The sequence below is a fragment of the Macaca nemestrina genome, chromosome 1 (genome assembly GCF_043159975.1).
Source record: "Macaca nemestrina isolate mMacNem1 chromosome 1, mMacNem.hap1, whole genome shotgun sequence".
Taxonomy (NCBI): Eukaryota; Metazoa; Chordata; class Mammalia; order Primates; family Cercopithecidae; genus Macaca; species Macaca nemestrina.
In genome coordinates this window covers 122,876,576-122,893,988 of record NC_092125.1, presented here as the reverse complement: position 1 = coordinate 122,893,988, position 17,413 = coordinate 122,876,576, and the positions used below count along the sequence as shown (strand labels likewise).

The 17,413-nt window shown below is 51.0% G+C and overlaps 1 protein-coding gene across 4 annotated transcripts in view; it reads left to right on the top strand.

Moving 5' to 3' along the window:
• The first annotated feature begins 371 nt into the window (after window positions 1-371).
• LOC105479250 (solute carrier family 6 member 17) overlaps window positions 372-17,413 on the top strand; it is a 48,185-nt gene continuing 31,143 nt past the window's right edge. Inside the window, exons 1-2 of one of the 4 annotated variants that reach the window (XM_011737170.3) lie at window positions 372-710; window positions 16,562-16,934. In XM_011737170.3, the coding sequence (XP_011735472.1) occupies window positions 16,649-16,934 (286 nt within the window). In that variant the 5' untranslated portion in view covers window positions 372-710; window positions 16,562-16,648. Of the gene's footprint in view, window positions 711-9,101; window positions 9,331-14,857; window positions 15,060-15,799; window positions 15,823-16,561; window positions 16,935-17,413 lie in introns of those variants that run through there. The other 3 variants (XM_011737172.3, XM_011737171.3, XM_011737173.3) reach the window with 3 other exon arrangements.

The window sequence follows — 17,413 nt, the reverse complement described above, 5'->3', positions numbered from 1 at the left end:
ATTGAGATTGAGTTCATGAAGGAAGGCCGAAAGAGGTGAGTCTGAAAAGAACAAAGTGAGGCCCAGGGTCCAGGAGGGCTTTAACCATTGGGACCCCATTCCCATCCCAGGGCAGAAGCCCTGGCGAGGGCTCCAGGGTCTGTATCTCCTGATGAGTGGCCTCAAGAAGCTAAGCCCCCTGGCAACTCCCTCTCCCGCCCCCCGCCCACCCTCTCCGCCTACGTCGGCCATCAGAGCCTCGGTAGCTGCCCGAGAGCCTCGCATTGACGCGGGCCCGCGCGTGAGTCAAGCCTGCGTCACGGCGCCCCGCCGCCAGGGTGGCCTTTCGGAAAGCGAGGGAACAGTGCGCGCAGCGCTCCGCCCAGCTCCGTTCCGCTCCGCAGAGCCGGCGCGGGCAGGGCGCAGGGAGGGCGGCACTCGGCCCCAGTTTTCGCAGCCCCGCGTGCTCTCTGCCGTGGGACCTGGGTCCCCGCGCCGCTCCCCTGAGCCCTGAGCGCGCGGCAGGCGGGTGCCGGGTTGGGACTGGCGGTGAGGCAGGGAGTGAGGAGCGAGCGGAGTCGCGTGCGCCGCCGCGCAGCTCCGTGTAGCCCCAGCCCCAGCCGGGGGCCTGTGGCCCGCGGGAGGAGCTGTGCGTCCGCGACCTGTCGGGGACCGCAGCTGCTCTGTCGGAGTGCACGGGCCGAGTCTGCGCGACTACCCACGCGTGACAGGTGAGTCGCTGGCCGCGCCCCGCCTGGCTTTACCGGGCCGGCCACTGCAACTTTCCCTGTTCTGGCCCCGCCCCAGTCAGGGAGGGCTGAGAACCAAGGTGCGAGGCGGCGCTGCCCGGGTATCCGCCCGACCCTGCGCTGGTCCCGGGCTCCTCTCGCCGCTCCAGCCGCGGTTGCCTGGCGACGGAGCCCCGGGGCCCGCTCTCCTTCGCGCATCGGGGTGCCCGGCGGCGCACGCAGGGGTTGGACACCAGGCTTCAGCTTCTGGTGCTCAGAAGGGCCCAAGAACTCTGGAGGAAATTGGGCTGACCTGCGGAGGCAACCGCCCGCGGAGAACCGGGAGGGGGCCTGCCCAGCCCATCCACGGCTTGAAACTGCGCGCCCTGGGCGCAATTCCATTGGGAGCCTCCTTCGCAGCTGGAGACCACCAGCCCCAGCCGCTCGGCCTCAGGCCTGTGACCTTGACAGTAACATTGGCAAGCGAAGCAGAACTCTCACGTCCGAGATGAATATTTAATTCTCAGTCCTGGGGCTGGTCCTCGCTGGATTCGGAGCTAGCAGAGAGCCCTTCCTCCCTCGTGGGAAGCGCATCTGGGGAACAGAATGGCTGAGACAGGGGACGTGCGTGGGGTGCCCATCTGGAGGGGGCGCCGTCCTGGCCGGGCGAGAGGCCTCTGCTGCATTTGTGCCTGTGTGTGCCGTGTTCTGAAGCGATGCTGAATGCTCGCAGTACTACAGGGAGGGCCGCTCCCCCAGGGGCGCGGCCGCCTTGGAAAGAAGCGTAATGTTTCCTTTTAAAGCCCAGACAGCCCTGTCAGAAATCAAGTTCAGAAATCCCAAGGCCATTCACCTTACAGGACCTAGGCCCTGTCAAGTTGGCTTTAGAAAATATTTTTTGATCCCATTCCTCTCTCCTTTTTTTTTTTTTTTTCTTTTCAGAAATACTTTAACAGGCGTTTTGGATTAGGAGATTTCTAACCAGAGCTACCTTTGGGGCAATTCAGCTGTAAACTTGAGGCAGGTGGGGGTGGGTTGGGGAGACAGGGAAGTGGTAATGAGAAAGAAGATTCTTTTCCGGGCATTGTCCTTGTTAGCAGGAACTTCAGGAACAAAGACAATCCTGTAATGGCTCCAAAAAAATTCAACCAAAAGTTTAGTTAGCGCCTGTTAAGGCCTTGCTGGACACGCTCACTTATGTCTGGAGAACAAGGTCAGAGTGTGTTGAGGTTTACAGTGGGGAGTTCTTGTGTCTCGTTCTCTGCTTACGTTATCCCATGGCTCTGTGAGGCAGACCCATCACCTGGGCAGGAAGAGCTTTGAGGTCACACCTGATTGTCCTTGGCCATGGCCCATCCACGGGGACCATCAGAGGCTTTAGCTCCACTGCCGGATTTTTCTCTAATGGAACATCTGTGGCTAAGTAGGTGGTTGAGTTTCAGCGAATCCCTGCAGCTCAGCCTGGAGGGTGACTCAGTGCAGGAGGCAAATCATGCCCACCAGCTCTGATTGGAGTGAGTTTGTTTGGCCTGAGTCACACACAGAGTCGTGTGTCAGCTGTTTGTTAGTTGAATGGAGTTCTTTAGCAGGACTCGTGAGCAGGAATGACCTGAGCCCAAGTGTTTTGGGCAGAGGTGGGCAAGTCCTCTTAGGGAGCTAAGCACAGCTCTGGCTGCTGAGCAAGGGTCCTGGAGCTCTGACTCCATGGGAAGGTGAGCAGGGCCAGGCTGGTCTGGGCAGGGAGATGGGGAGAGGTGAAGGGAAGGGTGAGGAAAGGCTCTGTGATTGTGGTCAAAACTGGGCCCAGTGTTCTGCCATGTGCCAGTGGGGTGACCTTGGGCAAGTCACTTCACCTCGGGAGTCTCAGTTTCCTCAGTTGTAAAACAGGGATGCCTGTGATATTATTTCTGCCGGCTTATTTTGAGCCAGGTGCTAGACACAGCAGGTGCTCATTAGATGTTACTTCCCCATCCCTTCCCTTACGGGCCTTAACCAGAGGCAGTTCTTTCTCTCATTGCCCCTGCTCCATCATGAAAGGGGATGTGGGGAGACATGAAGGTTCCGTGCTTCCCATGTGATTAAGAAGGACCCATAACTCAGCTTCACATAGACCTGTTTCCAACCCTCAAGTCTCCCCATGAGACCCTAAATTGGGAAGCCTGATTAAGAGCAGGATTAGTGTTGGGGTAGGGGTGGGGTTCAGCTGTGCTGGGTCTGCTGGCTGCTCTTGGCCACCTGCAACAGCTCTCGGGTGACTCCAGCACAGACCTTGACTCCTTGGGGTTGTTTCTGACTGTGGCCTGGTCCCAAGCTGCTGCACCTGCTGGGTGGACTTCGGGGTCATTTCTCTTTGTTCAGGTCTTGCCATCCTCCTCCCCACCCATTGTATCCATAAAGAAAGTTACAAGAGAACTGTTCAGGAGAGCTGAGGCTGGCCTCTCCTGGAGAGGAAAGTGAGGTATGTGACTCCTGTTTTCCTGAAGGACCCTGAGTCCCTAGTTTTCTCTGTCTGTAAAATGTCCAGATTTGGTGCTGAGCTAAGATGTGTGTGCCTTAAGAGTGAAGGAAAAAAGGGGATCCCCACTGCAGCAAGAAAGAAGCCATGCTGGGTCAGGGGACTCCAATCTGCTACTGGCAATGTGTGTGTGTGCGCGCGCGCGTGTGCACGCGCGCACTCGCGTGCACGTGCATTGCATTCACCATTCATTCTGGAGCCAATGCCCTCCCCATTGGATCCAGGAGCAAATTCCAAGGATGACGGAAACAGAGATGAGAAGATTCCAGAGAAGCAGGTTCCTTCTGCCTGTATACCCTCCCTTCCTTTATACTCCTTTTCTGTCCAGGTTTGCTGCAGCAGGACAATTCATCATTAATCCCTTTAAAGCTGCTAAGATAAGCAGCAGAATAGTTTGAAGGGAAGATGGATTTAAGCTTTTTTGCTAGAACTAGCTCTGAGTTATCACTCGCTCCCAGGCTGAGCTACAAGAAGTCCTCACAGCCAAACATCTGGAGCACCAGGATGGGGGAAAAAACCTGTCACCTCAGCCCCTGTGTTTCCCTTCCCTGACTGATGTTGCTGGCTGCCAGAGGTCAGAAGCACAGTGCCATAGGTAGAACTGATTGCTAGAGCACTATCCCAAACTCAAGTGGGGCAGTGATCTGTGAGGAAATGCCTACTTTGCATGCTTTTAGGAGGGGCGAGTGCAATTCTGGATTCCAGTAGCTCACACTGTGCTTGGCACAAATTGATAATATCCAGTTGCTTATTAAGGCTTCTGTGCTGCGCTAAGTACTTTATTCCCAGACCATCTCATTTAATCTTCACTACAATCCCAGGAGACAGATATTGCTATCTCCAGTAAAATTTAAATTTAAGATTGTAAAATTTAAGGTTCAGAGAGGTTAAATGATTTGTTCAAGGTCACACAGGTAATGAGTGGCGACCAGAGAATTGGAACTCTATCAGTCCAAACTTCATGTTCCTAATCTCTATGTGATACTTTTCCACAATACATTCTTAATAAACGCTGACAACCTAGGCATTTACCCAAACAAGATTGTCTAGAGCTGTGGGTCCAGTTTTTTTTTTAAGTTAATGCCCTGGGAAAAGGGGAAATGGGCCTGTACTAATTGGAAATTGGTGGAAAACTAACATAACCAAATGTCCAAGGTTTGGGGAATATGGTATTTGGCTCCAGGTGGGTTGAAATCCAGAGAAAGATCCCAGGCTCCATCTTGGTGCTTTCTTGTCCTTTCCCTGTCCTTCTCTTCCTGACCTCTGCTGCCCTTGACTTCATTCCCTTAACATTTGTCCAAGCTAGGGGTTCGTGTGTAGACCAGTGAGAGGAGTCAGAGCCGGATGGATGTTGCCCTGAGAATTTCTGCATATGCAGAATCAAGGACGGCCACTTGCTGATGGGAGCTTGGCGGGTCAGGTTTCTGCTGGAGAGTATATGCCAGGGATTTGTAGCCGTTTCTGGTGAGGCCCCAGACCCCAGAGAAAAACTGCGAACACTTCAAGGTTATTTACAGCAGCTGCTGGCAGGGCTGCTTGGGGAGATGCCACTTGCTTCTTCCTGGTCTTGTCCCATGGAGAGCCCACTTTCTCCTCACTCCAAAACTCTGCCACGCGTGTCCGTGGCCGTTCTGGGAAACATGGCACCTGATTCCTCCAGCTTCTCTGTCTCTTCTCTTTCTCTGAAAAATCGCCATCCCCAGGACAGGTCCATGCTGTCCTAGCCTGCCCATCATCTCCAAACCACCTGAGATCTCAGTGGGGAAGTTCCTGAAGGTGGATAACTGAATGTAAGTATTAATGTTCCTCACTGGCAGTGGACGAAGAGGACTTCCCAGAAACCCTTGCTTCATAGGCAGCCATTTTGTGGAGATAAGTCCGTTGATAATTCTCATTCTCTTCCTCCTCCTCCCATGAGTGATTCTTAAAACATTGCTCATTTATGGGCAAATCCAGTTTTTTTTTTTAATATATAGTTAAACATTCAATATGTACAGAAAATTAACATGTGAGAACATAAGCTCAGATGCAATATGAATTACTGTATACACTTAGTCTCATGTTCAGAACCAGGTGTGTTTTGTTAGAGAATAATTCTGGGTCAGGTGAGTCCTAGGCTTCCTGAGTCCCCAACTAGGGAGTTGAGGCACAAAGCCCTGTCCATTCTGTGTCCTCTTGTGGAGTGGGAGTGAGGCACATATAGAGTCAGGGGAGTGAGTACACCAGCTCACAGCTCATTAGCTGCAGTTGTCCCACTGAGCTGCCACTCTGCCTTCCCGAGCCTACCTAGCAGTTTATTTGAAGATAACAAGTTGCCTGTCACTGTATGCCATTGTTTCTAATTACTGGTTTAATTAGAATTTCTGCTGAATTCTGTGTACCACTAATTTACCACCTTCTATTTTGCTTACAAATGGAATTCACTGGTCCACACCCCAAAATTCTGCCAGTTACATTTTTCTTTAATTAAAAGATTCCTGGGTTCCTGAGGCTTTGAATCCCACACCAGTTCTAAATGGGGCAGAAGCAATGTTTGCTAAAACTACCTTGCAAGAGGAATGAATATATAGTCACTCCATAGGGTGGTTAAAGAATGTACTGCCAAGTGAGTATTCATTGAGGACATGGGTCTCCCTTACTTTGCCCAGATCTAAAGGAAGAAGAGCAGATGTTCTGTACTGCGTGTGCAACCTGGGGCTGGCGCTCAGAATGACTGGGTGGGCGCTGTCCATGGTCCTGCCACACTACGGGGGCCATCTGCCTGCTAGTAATTTGGGACTCCAAAGAACAGCTGGAAGGAATCTCCTTGACCAGTTCCCCAAATTGCTTTATATTGTGAGTTTTGGAAGAGAACTCAGTCAAGTGAGGAAGATCCTGATCTCTAGGAGAAATGGTAGTAGATGGGTTCAGTCCACGGTTGACTTCCTGAACGTATCATTTTGCAAGGCTGCGTGGAGCACTGCAGAACTTCCCAACCAGTGCTACAGATGGGTAACATGTGGCTCAGAAATAATGATGCCCTCATTCCTTGGAGTAGCCTGGGATGGCCTACCATGGTGGCGTCCCCTCTATGTACCCCAGTGTGCCATGCTAATGTTATTTTCTGTGTCATGACATGCAAAAGATCGGAACGTACCAGTATGTCAGAAAGAAAATAGCTACAGTTTGGTAGATGTCAGTCTGAATCCCTGCTCTTCCATTGTATGGCTGGGTAATCTTGTACATGATAGAGGCTTCTTTGTCTTGAAGATAAGAATTGTATTTTATCTCAAGTTGTTGTGAGGATAAATAACATATGTAAGCACAGTGGGTCACCTGTGGCTTGTCCCAGTAGGATGCTTTTCTGCCCAACACTCTACAGAGCTTCACTGAAGGCTGGTGAGGAAAGAGACATAAACCCTTCTCATTTTCAGGAAAGAGATATCATGTTGGGACTGTAATTAAGGGTTTCTGATCACTATTCCTTCAAGAGCTCTTCAGCAGTCCGTTTGGTAACTCAGGTAATTGGACACCCTTGGTTCCCTCTGTCTCTTTCTGAGACAACAGAAAATAGTGGTTTTAAGACAATCCAGGTCAGATGATTTTTGGCAGATGCCGTGAGGAGTCATCTGTCCCCATGGTGGTCCCCCCATGAATGAGGAAATAAGGGAATGAGGCTTTCATTAGTTGTTCCTGGACTTTTATATGCGTATCTGGTCTTTAAAATTTTTCTTTTTCCAAACTGGTATACTCTCATGGGTCCTTTATCTGTCTGAGACCTGGTGTGCCCCTCAGCACCTCAGGTCCTCAGTTTCCCTTTCTCTTCAAAACTCAAGTCTCATCTACAGCCTGATCCACATCACCAATATTGCTTACCTACCCTCCCTGTTTCTTCACTTGTCCTACCAGCAGCCATTGATCCCTATAAAAATAGTCAGGTCAGGCGAGGCGTGTTGGTTCATACCTGTAATCACAGCACTTTGGGAGGCTGAGGCAGGTAAATCATGAGGTCAGGAGATCCAGACCATCATTGCCAACATGATGAAACCCCGTCTCTATTAAAAATACAAAAATTAGCCAGGTGTGGTGGCCTGCGTCTGTAATCCCAGCTATTCAGGAGGCTGAGGCAGGAGAATTGCTTGAACCTGGGAGGCGGAGGTTGCAGTGAGCCGAGATTGTGCCACTGCACTTTAGCCTGGGCAACAGAGCAAGGCTCCATCTCAAAAAAAATAAATAAATAAAAATAAAAATAGTCAAGTCACGTTACTCCCCTGCTTGAAAACCTCCAATAGCTTCCTATTAACCTTGAAAGAAAACCCTAACTCCTTTCCATGCTCCATGAGTCCTGCCTGCTCTGAACACTCACTGTCTTCCTAGCCCAGCACCTCCCACTCTTCTGTTTTTCAGGGTACTCTAGGCACATGGCCGTCTGTCTGTTCCTTGTACTCACCAGGCATTCAGGTCCTGCCTCAGGGCATTTGCACTTTCTGTTCCCTCTGCTCTGAATGCTTTCCCAGGACATCCACATGGCCCACTCTCTCACTCTGTTCAAGTCTTTATGTCACCTTATCGGAGCATGCTTCCTTCGCCCCATCTCTGTGGCAGCATCCCTGCTGTGCTCCTCCCCCTCATACTCTATACTGTATATGCTTATTTGATATACTTATATATACTATCAGATATAGTGTATGTTTGTATGTATAAATTATATATTTGTCTGATTTCTATTTGTCCCTCTGCCCTAGAATATAAATCCCATGGGGCAGGGACATTATTTGCTCTGTTCTCTGTTGCACTAGAACAGGGCCTAGCACGTAATGTTCAGCAAATATTTGTTGAAAGAAGTAAAGGAAAAGAAGGAAGGAAAGAGATTTAAAAAACAGCAAGAAGAATATTTTAAAATCTCATATTTTAGCAGTACCTCTAGTTTATAGGAGTCGCTGGGCTCTATTCTCCTTCCAGGCCAAAAGGGGAGTAGAAGTCAGAGAACTGAGCCTCAGCATCCCCTGTCAGCCCACTGTGTCCTTGGGCTCACACGTGCATGTCCCACCCAGCTCCAGGGCATTGTGGAATGTGGGTGAGTATGCCTTGATTCCTGGCTAAGCCCATTTCCCACATGTTCTCACGTGAAGGTGGTAGTTGGCACTGGTTGATGGCATGCCCAGAGGGCCTGGCCTGAGTTGAGCACAACTCTTGTGTTACCTCATTTTATACTCATGACAAGCCCACAAGGTGTAGCATCCTTCATTCCTATCTCTTCGGGTCCAGAAGGTAAAGCCAAGAGGGGTTATGTGTTTTCCCAAAGACTAACATCTCATAAATGGCAGAGCAGGACTTTAGGTTTTCCTGGCTCTGAAACCCATGATAGCATTGAGGTTGAGAGTCAGGCTCCAGGGTCAGTCTGTCAGTGCAGATTCAGGGGCTTTGGATGACTTGCCTTATTTCATCAATTCCAAAATGTGTATTTTTGCACATTACCACATCTTAAAATCAGGACATGACATGCACTCAATAGCTGTTTCAACATGGCTGTGGGTCTATGACAGCTCACCCTAGTTGGGTAGAAACCTTCGATGGATCCTTTCTGGTAAGTTCAAGAAAGTGCTAGCATCACAGGATCCTAGATTCAATGAAATATAGGTAATTATCCCTCTGAGCTTCCATGTCTTCATTCGTAAAATGGGAATAACAGTGGTATCTACCTGTTATAATTACCGGCAGGATTAAAGGAGCTAATATCTGTTTGGTGCTCAGCATGGTGGTTGCCACAGAGATGGGACTCAAGAATTATGGCCTATGTGCTGTGTTATCATTGTTATCCCACGCTGCCTTCAGAAGTTCCCCCAGTGGATCCCTCAGCACCTGAATTCCAGTAAAGAGAGAATGCATGGATTGCCGGGGGGTGGGTCCTGGGGCTGCCCTTGTTTACATGCACACAGAGCATGCGTTCTCCCACGTGAGATGGTAAAATGGAACCACAAGATCTGTTTGCACTGGCCACACCCACATTTTTCAGTGCCAGTTCCTCCCCCTCTGGACCATCTGCCCCCTTTCCTGCTTCCCTTCCTTCTTGACTAAGAAAACAAGATATCGACTGAAGAGAACAGACTCGGCAAATGCAACAGGAAGGTAAGAAAGGGCTGCATAAGGTGCCACTGGCTCCTTGGCTAGATTTCTTGTTTGGAATGGTCCCACAAGTCCCAAGCCATGCTGTGCCCACCCAAAGATGATTTCCCTGAGGTGAGGATGGATTCTGTCTACAAAGTAGGGAAGGTACAGCACAAATACTGGCTCTTTTGAAAGTGGCAAAAAGTCACAAAGGGATGGCCAGGTTTCTTAGTGTATCCTGGCTTTCAAACTGTCACTTGGGGCATCCTTGGGGCATGATATGGTCTTGGCATCAGAATATCGCATCAGGAAATGGAAAAAACTGGGAGCTGGAAAAACACATCAGACTCCAGAAACTTTGGGGAGTTCAAAAATGGATCAATTCATTTATGCACTCATTCAATTCAATAATGTCATATTTATCATGCTCATATTATAATAAGATACCAGAATTTGGCCTTGCAGAAGCAAAGATGGTGTCAATTGAGGTATGAGATGGAAAACACAAACCCAACAAATCTGTGAAATGGAGTAAAAAAAATCACCACTCTGTTCATTTGACTATTCAATGAGCTTTTGTTTCTCTTTCTCCTTCCATCCATGTGGTAACCAGATGCAGCTGGTAGGTAAGCAGGCAAGCACAGCTCCTTATTTTACAGATGGCTTCCAAGTCTTGGGGCTCTCCCCATGTGTGCTACAGGGATGCACTGGATTAGAGTCCCCCTGACTGGGACATGCAGACTTCTGGTAGGTTCAAATGTCTCTCTAGTCACTGCTGTTAGTGTTTTACCCTACCTCTTTGTTTCAAAGGTGAGGCAGTAGTAAGATTTCTACATGAGAAGCAGGTTGTTCTCAGAGGATTGGAAGGCAGGGACGCTGGAACACCTGTAAATACCATGTTGTGCCCACAGATAATCTGTGTGTGTGAGGCACTGGGTGGGTAGGAGCAGTGAAGGGTGGGCACCAAGCTGAATGCACCTTCGATTCTGCCTCGAGGAGCTTGCTGTTTAGAAAAGGGATCAGGCATAACGACAACTGGTTGTACCAGACAGCCAAATAGTAAAATAGTGTAAAAGAGTGTTACGAGGAGTGTGCTGAGAAGGGCAGAGCGTTAATGCTCACTCACAGACTCGCAGGAGCTGTCATAGAGGCGAGGGGACCTAGAAGGCTTCAGCTGTCAGGGGATGGGAAGTGGTTAGTCTAGAGTGAGTGGTGAGTGGGCTGGGAGGAAGTGGAAGCTGAGGCCCAGGAGATAGAGCGGGCCCAAATGCCTTGGAAAGGGCCTTGGGCTCCCTTCAGTAGGCAGTGGGAGTGGGGCGGCGTGGCATTTCCAGAAGATGCCACCAAAGGCAATGTGTAGGATGCTGGTGGGGAAAGTGAGCTGGGAGCCTGCTGCAGGCATCTAGCCAGGGAGCAGGCTTGAACTAGAGCAGGGGGTGGGAAGAGGACAGAGCTGAGCACACTGACAGGACTTGTGACCTGGGTGGGGGTGGAGGAAAGAGAAGTCAAGAAGGGTGTGGGGTCCCTGCCTGTGTCCTGGGCCAGAACATCCAGGGGCAGAAGCCTCCAAGTCAAGGCCAGGCTCTGTCAGGAGCAGTTTGCCCCAGGTGACTGTCAGAAGTTTTAATAAAACAATTAAAAATAATTTGTGTCTCTGATAATAGTCCGGCCTGTTTTGGGCTCAGTAAAAGCTCAGAGGCTCTGAGGTAATTAGGAGAACAGTTTGGGCCACAACTGCCTGTCATGAAGAAACCAGGAAGCTGCCAAGCATTCTCTGACATGGCTCCTACTCACTGCCGATTCTACCTGAGTTAGATGTTGGCTTTGAGGTCCTGAGCAGGGACCACTTCCACTGCTCTCCTCTTCTTGGGGGCTCTTCAGGGTGCCTGTTGGATCACCCTGAAGAGGTGCTTTTTAAGGATGTGCTTGGCCACAGCCACTCTTTCCAGAGCCACAAGACCCAAGGGTAGCAAGGTCAGGAGCATGGGCAGGGGCTGGGCAGGGTGGGCCTGTGGTGTCTGTGGTCGTTGTAGTTAGGTGACTGCCTGCTTCCCCAAAATGGTGGCTCCCCCACTCACCTCCCCTGGGGTGTCTAACTCAGAAAGTAAATGATTCTCTTTGTCCTTTGAGTTACCTGAACCTCCCTAGCAAGAAACACCCCGGGCCCAGGAGGCGGGTGCTCAGGGAGCTGCCTCCATCATTACAGAAGGGCCCCGCTTCCCTTCTCCTCCGTGGCTGCTGTCGGCTCCAGGCTTTGTCCTGGTGCCAGCGTGAGAGCAGCCATCCCCCACCACCTTGAGCTAATTGCCGGATGCTGTGCTTGAAAAATTTTCATGGAGACCTCACCCCTCTGGCAGGAGATATTTTTACCTGTCTGCCTCCCAGTCACACTATTTTTTCTCCTTTCAAGAAGATTCGCAGTTCACTTGCTCCGACCTGTTTCTCTCGCAGGAGCTATTCTGAGCTGCAAGCCACCTCTGTTGCTAAGTGACAAGCTGGCACCGAGGGCTTGCTCGGCACTCGCGCCCCTCTGCGCTGTGCTTTCAGGGATGGAGGCACTCCTTTCAGAGAGTACCTTGCAGCTTCATCATCCAACGTGTTGCTCATGAAAGTCACTTCACAACCCACCCCAGCTACTACGGGGGGATAATTAGAATACAGCTGGGCTGTCTGTCACCACATCTCTACCGTGCTCCAGTGGGCTCTCAGCTGATGGAGGGCGGCAGGGCAGATAGAACTTACCTTTCGCATCCACTGTTACAGGTGCCTGGGGCAGGTGGCTCCTTGCTCACACCCACAAGCAGGAGGGACTCTCAGTGGATATATGCTAGAGCTGAAGGGGTCTTGGAGGCCATCCGTGCCAACCCGTTTTACACACAGGAAAACTGAGGTCTGGGGAAGTTAGGGCAATGGTAACAGTTTGCACAGTAGGTTGGTCAAGCCCGGTACCTAGCTGGCCTGCTGATGTCTGGATCGTGGCTGGTTCCATGAGATGCATGGATATGGAAAGAGAGGAATCACCCCTCTCAGGGTCCTTCTCTGATCCTGATGCTCCTCACAGACAAGGCTTTGGGGTCATTGGCTGGGTACACTTAGGATTTCCAGGCCCTGCCTGCTGTAAAAGCAGCACATGGCTTCAGGGAACTGGGGGTGGGGCAGGGAGGGTTGTTCTAAGTCACAGCCTCCACTGGGGTATGAATTGAATGAGAGCTGAAGAAACGGTACCATTTGTGAGCGCCTCTTGGGTGCTGCAGGGTTCTAAGACCAGTACAACGTATCCTCCTCACAGTACGGTGAGGTAGGCACCACTGGCACCCTCCCTTGACATGAGGAAACTGCAGCTCAGGGAGGCTAGAAAAGTTGCCCAGGCCAGGTGGCTGGCATGCAGTGAGCCAGGGTTGGAACCCAGGTCGTCTTACTCCGGAGCAGGATCACCAACCCAGGTTGTAAAAAATAAAAAATGGTTTTAAGTGGTCTCAAGCTATTCCAAACATGAGGTACATTTTAATAACAATAATGCTTAACTTTTATTACAGGCCTTGTTTTTATTAATAATAATATTGCTGGTCTTTCGGATCCAAGCTGGGAGCCGTGGGACCTTTGTCTGGCTTTCTTTGACACTGGGGTATGGTGTGTGGTAGGACTTTCTAGGGGCTGCCCTAGGTGGACACCAGTTCTGGAGAAGAAAGTGGGCATCACTGAGGTGGTGCAGGATGCTTCTCTCCACCCGCCTCCGCCCCCACGGTCAGCTCTCTTTGGCCTTTCTTGAGAAGAAATGGGATTGACGGGATCAAATATCAATATGGGGACTTACATATTTTTTAAATTTATAAAGGTAAACAATGCAAGACTTCCAGGCAGTGGCTGCTACCATTTGGGTCCTTTCTGTGTGCCAAGCTCTGTGCCAGGCACTCTGTGTGTGGCCGCTCCTTGGACCCTCACAGCAGCCCTCCCTGGGAGATGAGAGGCGTCATTAAATGCAACCTTTTCACCCATGAGGAGACGGATGCTCACATAATTAAAGTGCCGTGTCCAAGAGCACACAGCTAGTGTGTGGCCAAGGCCTCAGGGCTGCCCACCTCCTTCAGAGAGCCAGCCCTAGTCCTCACACACAGCACAGCCATGCTCCTCCCTCCCCAGCGCATTTCTCCCCGTCTCTGCCTCTCATTCTGCCCCGCGGCTCTGGCCACCTTGCTGTTCCTGGAATTCCCAGGCCTGCTTCCTTTTTGGGAGCTTTGTGTCTGCTGTTCGCTCTGCCAATGCCCTTTCCTGTTATTCATGCCTCTGCTCAAATGTCACCTCCTCGGAGATGCCCTTCCTGACTGCCCCCCCCAATCCCCGCATGCAGCATAAAAGAGCTGCCTGCCAGCTTGCTGCACCCCTCCGGTGTGATTTTCTTTACAGCGTATATCACCCCTGGCCATTATATTACACATCGATTTCTTTAATATTTGGCCCTTCCACATGAAATGCAAACTCCACAAGAGGAGACACTTTGCCTGTTTTGTTTGCTGCTGTATCCCTCACCTAGAACAGAGGCTGGCATATAGGAGGCACTCAGGAAATGTATGTCAGGTGAGTGAGTGAGTGAATGAACTCTCAACTCCAGGCCTGTCCGGCTTCACAGCCCATGCCTCACACTCCCACACCCAGTGGTCTTCTTCCTGTGTCCCCCACCCCTACTGAGTCTGACTGTGTCCCAGACAAGGCTCTGATCAGGGTGTTAGGAGAACCTGAGTAGCTTCGGGCAATTCAGTTCCTCTCTCTGGGCCTCAGTTTCCTCAGAGATAAAATGGGAACATTGAGCTGGACAATTGCTAGGTCCCTTAAGCTTTAATTTCTGAGTCTGACCCTGCTGTCACCTGGGCATATTCACTGGACACAGAGGGTTCCAGTCATGACTGCAGCCCAGCCCAGTGCCTCAGCCTGGAGGTTTGTACAAGCCCTTTGCATCCTGCAGACCTAATGGCACAGGAGTCCTTGGGCCCCCATCCCTCAGTGTGGGATGCGCATGGCATCAGTGACATCTTGGGAAAAAGGAGGAAGCTCCTGTTAGCTGATGCTCTGTGGTTGCTGGATGCTGCTGTAGGTATCCTTCTCTGGTTTACCAGAATGTCCTTGAGTCCTCCTTGTTTAAAATGATGCTTTTTTTTCCTCCCAGCCCTTTCTCATCTTGGTGACCGAAGCTGCCATTCACTAGGCTATTTATGGAGAAACATGTGCTCCGATTGGTCAGCAGCAAGATAAATTCTGCAGACTTGCAGGAAACCCCCTTGGTTTTCTCTAGTTGTGGCTTGATGATCAGTAAATCATACCTAATGCACTGCAGATTGCTCTGCTCAAACTCTGCTGCAGGCAGAGCGGCCGAAGACAGGCTCTGAGTCAAGGAACCCTAGTGATTTGTAGGCTCCAGAGGGACCCCCACCCTCTTCCCAGATGTCATCTTTAGTAACAGCTCTGGATGTAAGCTGTAGGGGAGGGGGGAGATGCCTTGACAAGCAGCCATTTCTCTGTACGCCCTGCAGACGGGGGACCTGCTGAGTGAGGAGAGGAGCCCATGCTGGCAGCCCATACAAGGACACAGGCCTCTCCATTGCGTAACTCCTAGGGCCGCACTTCACTTGTGTAGCACAAGCAACACGGCAGCCCTGGGGGGCGGGGCTGAAGGCTGAAAGTTCTACAGATGCACAAGTGCCACCCATGGGGCACCCTTCAGGACACAATGGAGTGTTCAACTTACCCGCTGTGAAGTGAGTCCCAGAAGAGAGCTTCTTATAGGGAATTCTGTGGTCCTCTAACCAGGCTGGCCCTGTCATCGATACTCCAAAGCCGAACCCTGTCTATTCTTGAGGTGTGAGGGGGCAGTCACTAAAGACTCACTGTCCCCTTGGAAGAGGAGGGTAGCAGGTGTCACCTGCTAATGTGGTCCAAGACCTGGCCGAGGGAGGGCTAGCCAACCCCATAAACCTCCCAGCTTCATTACATGTGTAACAGGGCCTGGCTGGCAGGTCTCCTTGACAGTCAGGCCTTGGCTGTGGTCAGCCAGGAGGTCTGGGTTGAGGCTGGCAGGAAGGACAGGCCTGGCCCTTGTACTGCACAGCAACCTTGCCTGTGCCATTCAGGTGGCACGCACCTACGAGGAGAACAAACAGGGAGCCCAGCTTCCAGAGACAGCTCTTTCCCTTAATAAAGTAATTACAGAGCTGGGTAAGTTACATCCCTAGAAAGATGCAGGGCAACCGCAGGCTGGGGTGTGTATGTTTAATTTTAAATCCTCCAACCTTCCCTTAATGAGGGGGTGCTTTGAAATGTAACAGAATGGTGGAATTCTTCAAAGGCTTCATTTTCGTGGTGCTTTATTTCTTTAAGGGAAAGCATGAAAGACAAATGAGGACTGGCAGGAGCAGGGGAGGGTTTTGCCTCCCCCGCCCGTGTTGTGCAGACATTATCTGCTGTAAAACTGTCGCCGAAGGATGGAGAACCAGCTCTTGGCTGCAGAAGTCCTCAGATAATGTCAGTGCTGAGCAATGACCCAAGATTCGTTGGCACTGAGCAAACAGCTTTTGGCTTCTGGTGCCAGAATCTTTAGCTGAGCCTGGTCAGCCACTCCGGCCAGGGGAATGGAGATGCCATAGGCACTGGTGTCCAGGGACCCCACGGTGATGGCTCAAGAGCCCTTTTTTTTTTTTCAAATGTTAATATCCCTTTTAATCACCTGGGGATCCTGTAAAAAGGCAGAGATTGATTCAGGAGGTCTGGTGCAAGCCTGAGATGCTGCATTTCTAACCAGTTCCTGATATAATCCCTGCATTTTGAATGAAAAGGCCCTAAGGAAGGCAGGCACTGGCTTCCACGGCTCCCACCAGGTGGTTTTGGCTGAGCAGAACACCTGGAAAGGGAAGCTGTATGGGCCTCCAGAGGGGCTTGAGCACTCTAAGCTCTGCAGTATGGAAGAGAGAAATGTCTTCAAGAAACGATCTACTTGGGTTTGGCGTATGGCTTTGCCTCTTTTGCCCCTTTAGGTTTACTTTTCAAATAATGCTCGGGTAAAGCCTGTGGAGAAACTGAGTCTGTAGGCCTTGAGCTCCTCACCGGGCAGCCCCTGATGGGGAGGGAGGGCAAGCTCAGTATTTGAGGCTCTTGACCTGCCTCAGAGTGTGATGGGGAGTTGATTTGGGTTGTGTCCACGTCGGGCTCCTGAGCTTCCTAGTGTGGTCAGGGATAATCCTCTCCTGCTCTCCTGGTTTCCTAGGTCCCTGGATGAGAAGGAGCTGACAGCAGCTGAATTGCATCTTCTCTGTGTGCTGGGGAGCAGGGCTACACGCCCCAGGTGGCATCAATGCCGAAGAACAGCAAAGTGACCCAGCGTGAGCACAGCAGTGAGCATGTCACTGAGTCGGTGGCCGACCTGCTGGCCCTCGAGGAGCCTGTGGACTATAAGCAGAGCGTACTGAATGTGGCTGGCGAGGCAGGTGGCAAGCAGAAGGCAGTGGAGGAGGAGCTGGACGCAGAGGACCGGCCGGCCTGGAACAGTAAGCTGCAGTACATCCTGGCCCAGATTGGCTTCTCTGTGGGCCTTGGCAACATCTGGAGGTTCCCCTACCTGTGCCAGAAAAATGGAGGAGGTAAGAGACAGCTCTGCCTGCATCAGGGGTCCCCTGCAAATAGGCCGGGCTGAGGGTGAAAAAGAACACCCCTTTGCTGAGGCAGAACTGGAGCCCTTGTAGGTTGGAGCTCAGGATTCCAGAGTAAGATGCCCCAGGAATGGCTATAATGATGGTTAGTAGCTACCAAGAGACTACAGGACATGATAAGAAAGTGGGCTCTGGCTCCAGACTGCCTGGGTTCAGATTCCAGCCCTGCCAATCAAATTTTGGACCTCCTACAAATTGCTTAACCTCTCTGTGCCTCATCTGCAAAATGAGAATAATAGCAGTTCCTGCCTCACAGGATAGTTGGGAGGATTAAATGAGCTTTACATGCAGAATGGGCAACACACGACCGGACACGGTAAGGGGCACCTGTTGGCCATTATTACTAAATGCTTACAAGGTGCTAGGCACTGTTCTAAGGGCTTAATGGATATTAGGGCTAAGTGCCTGAA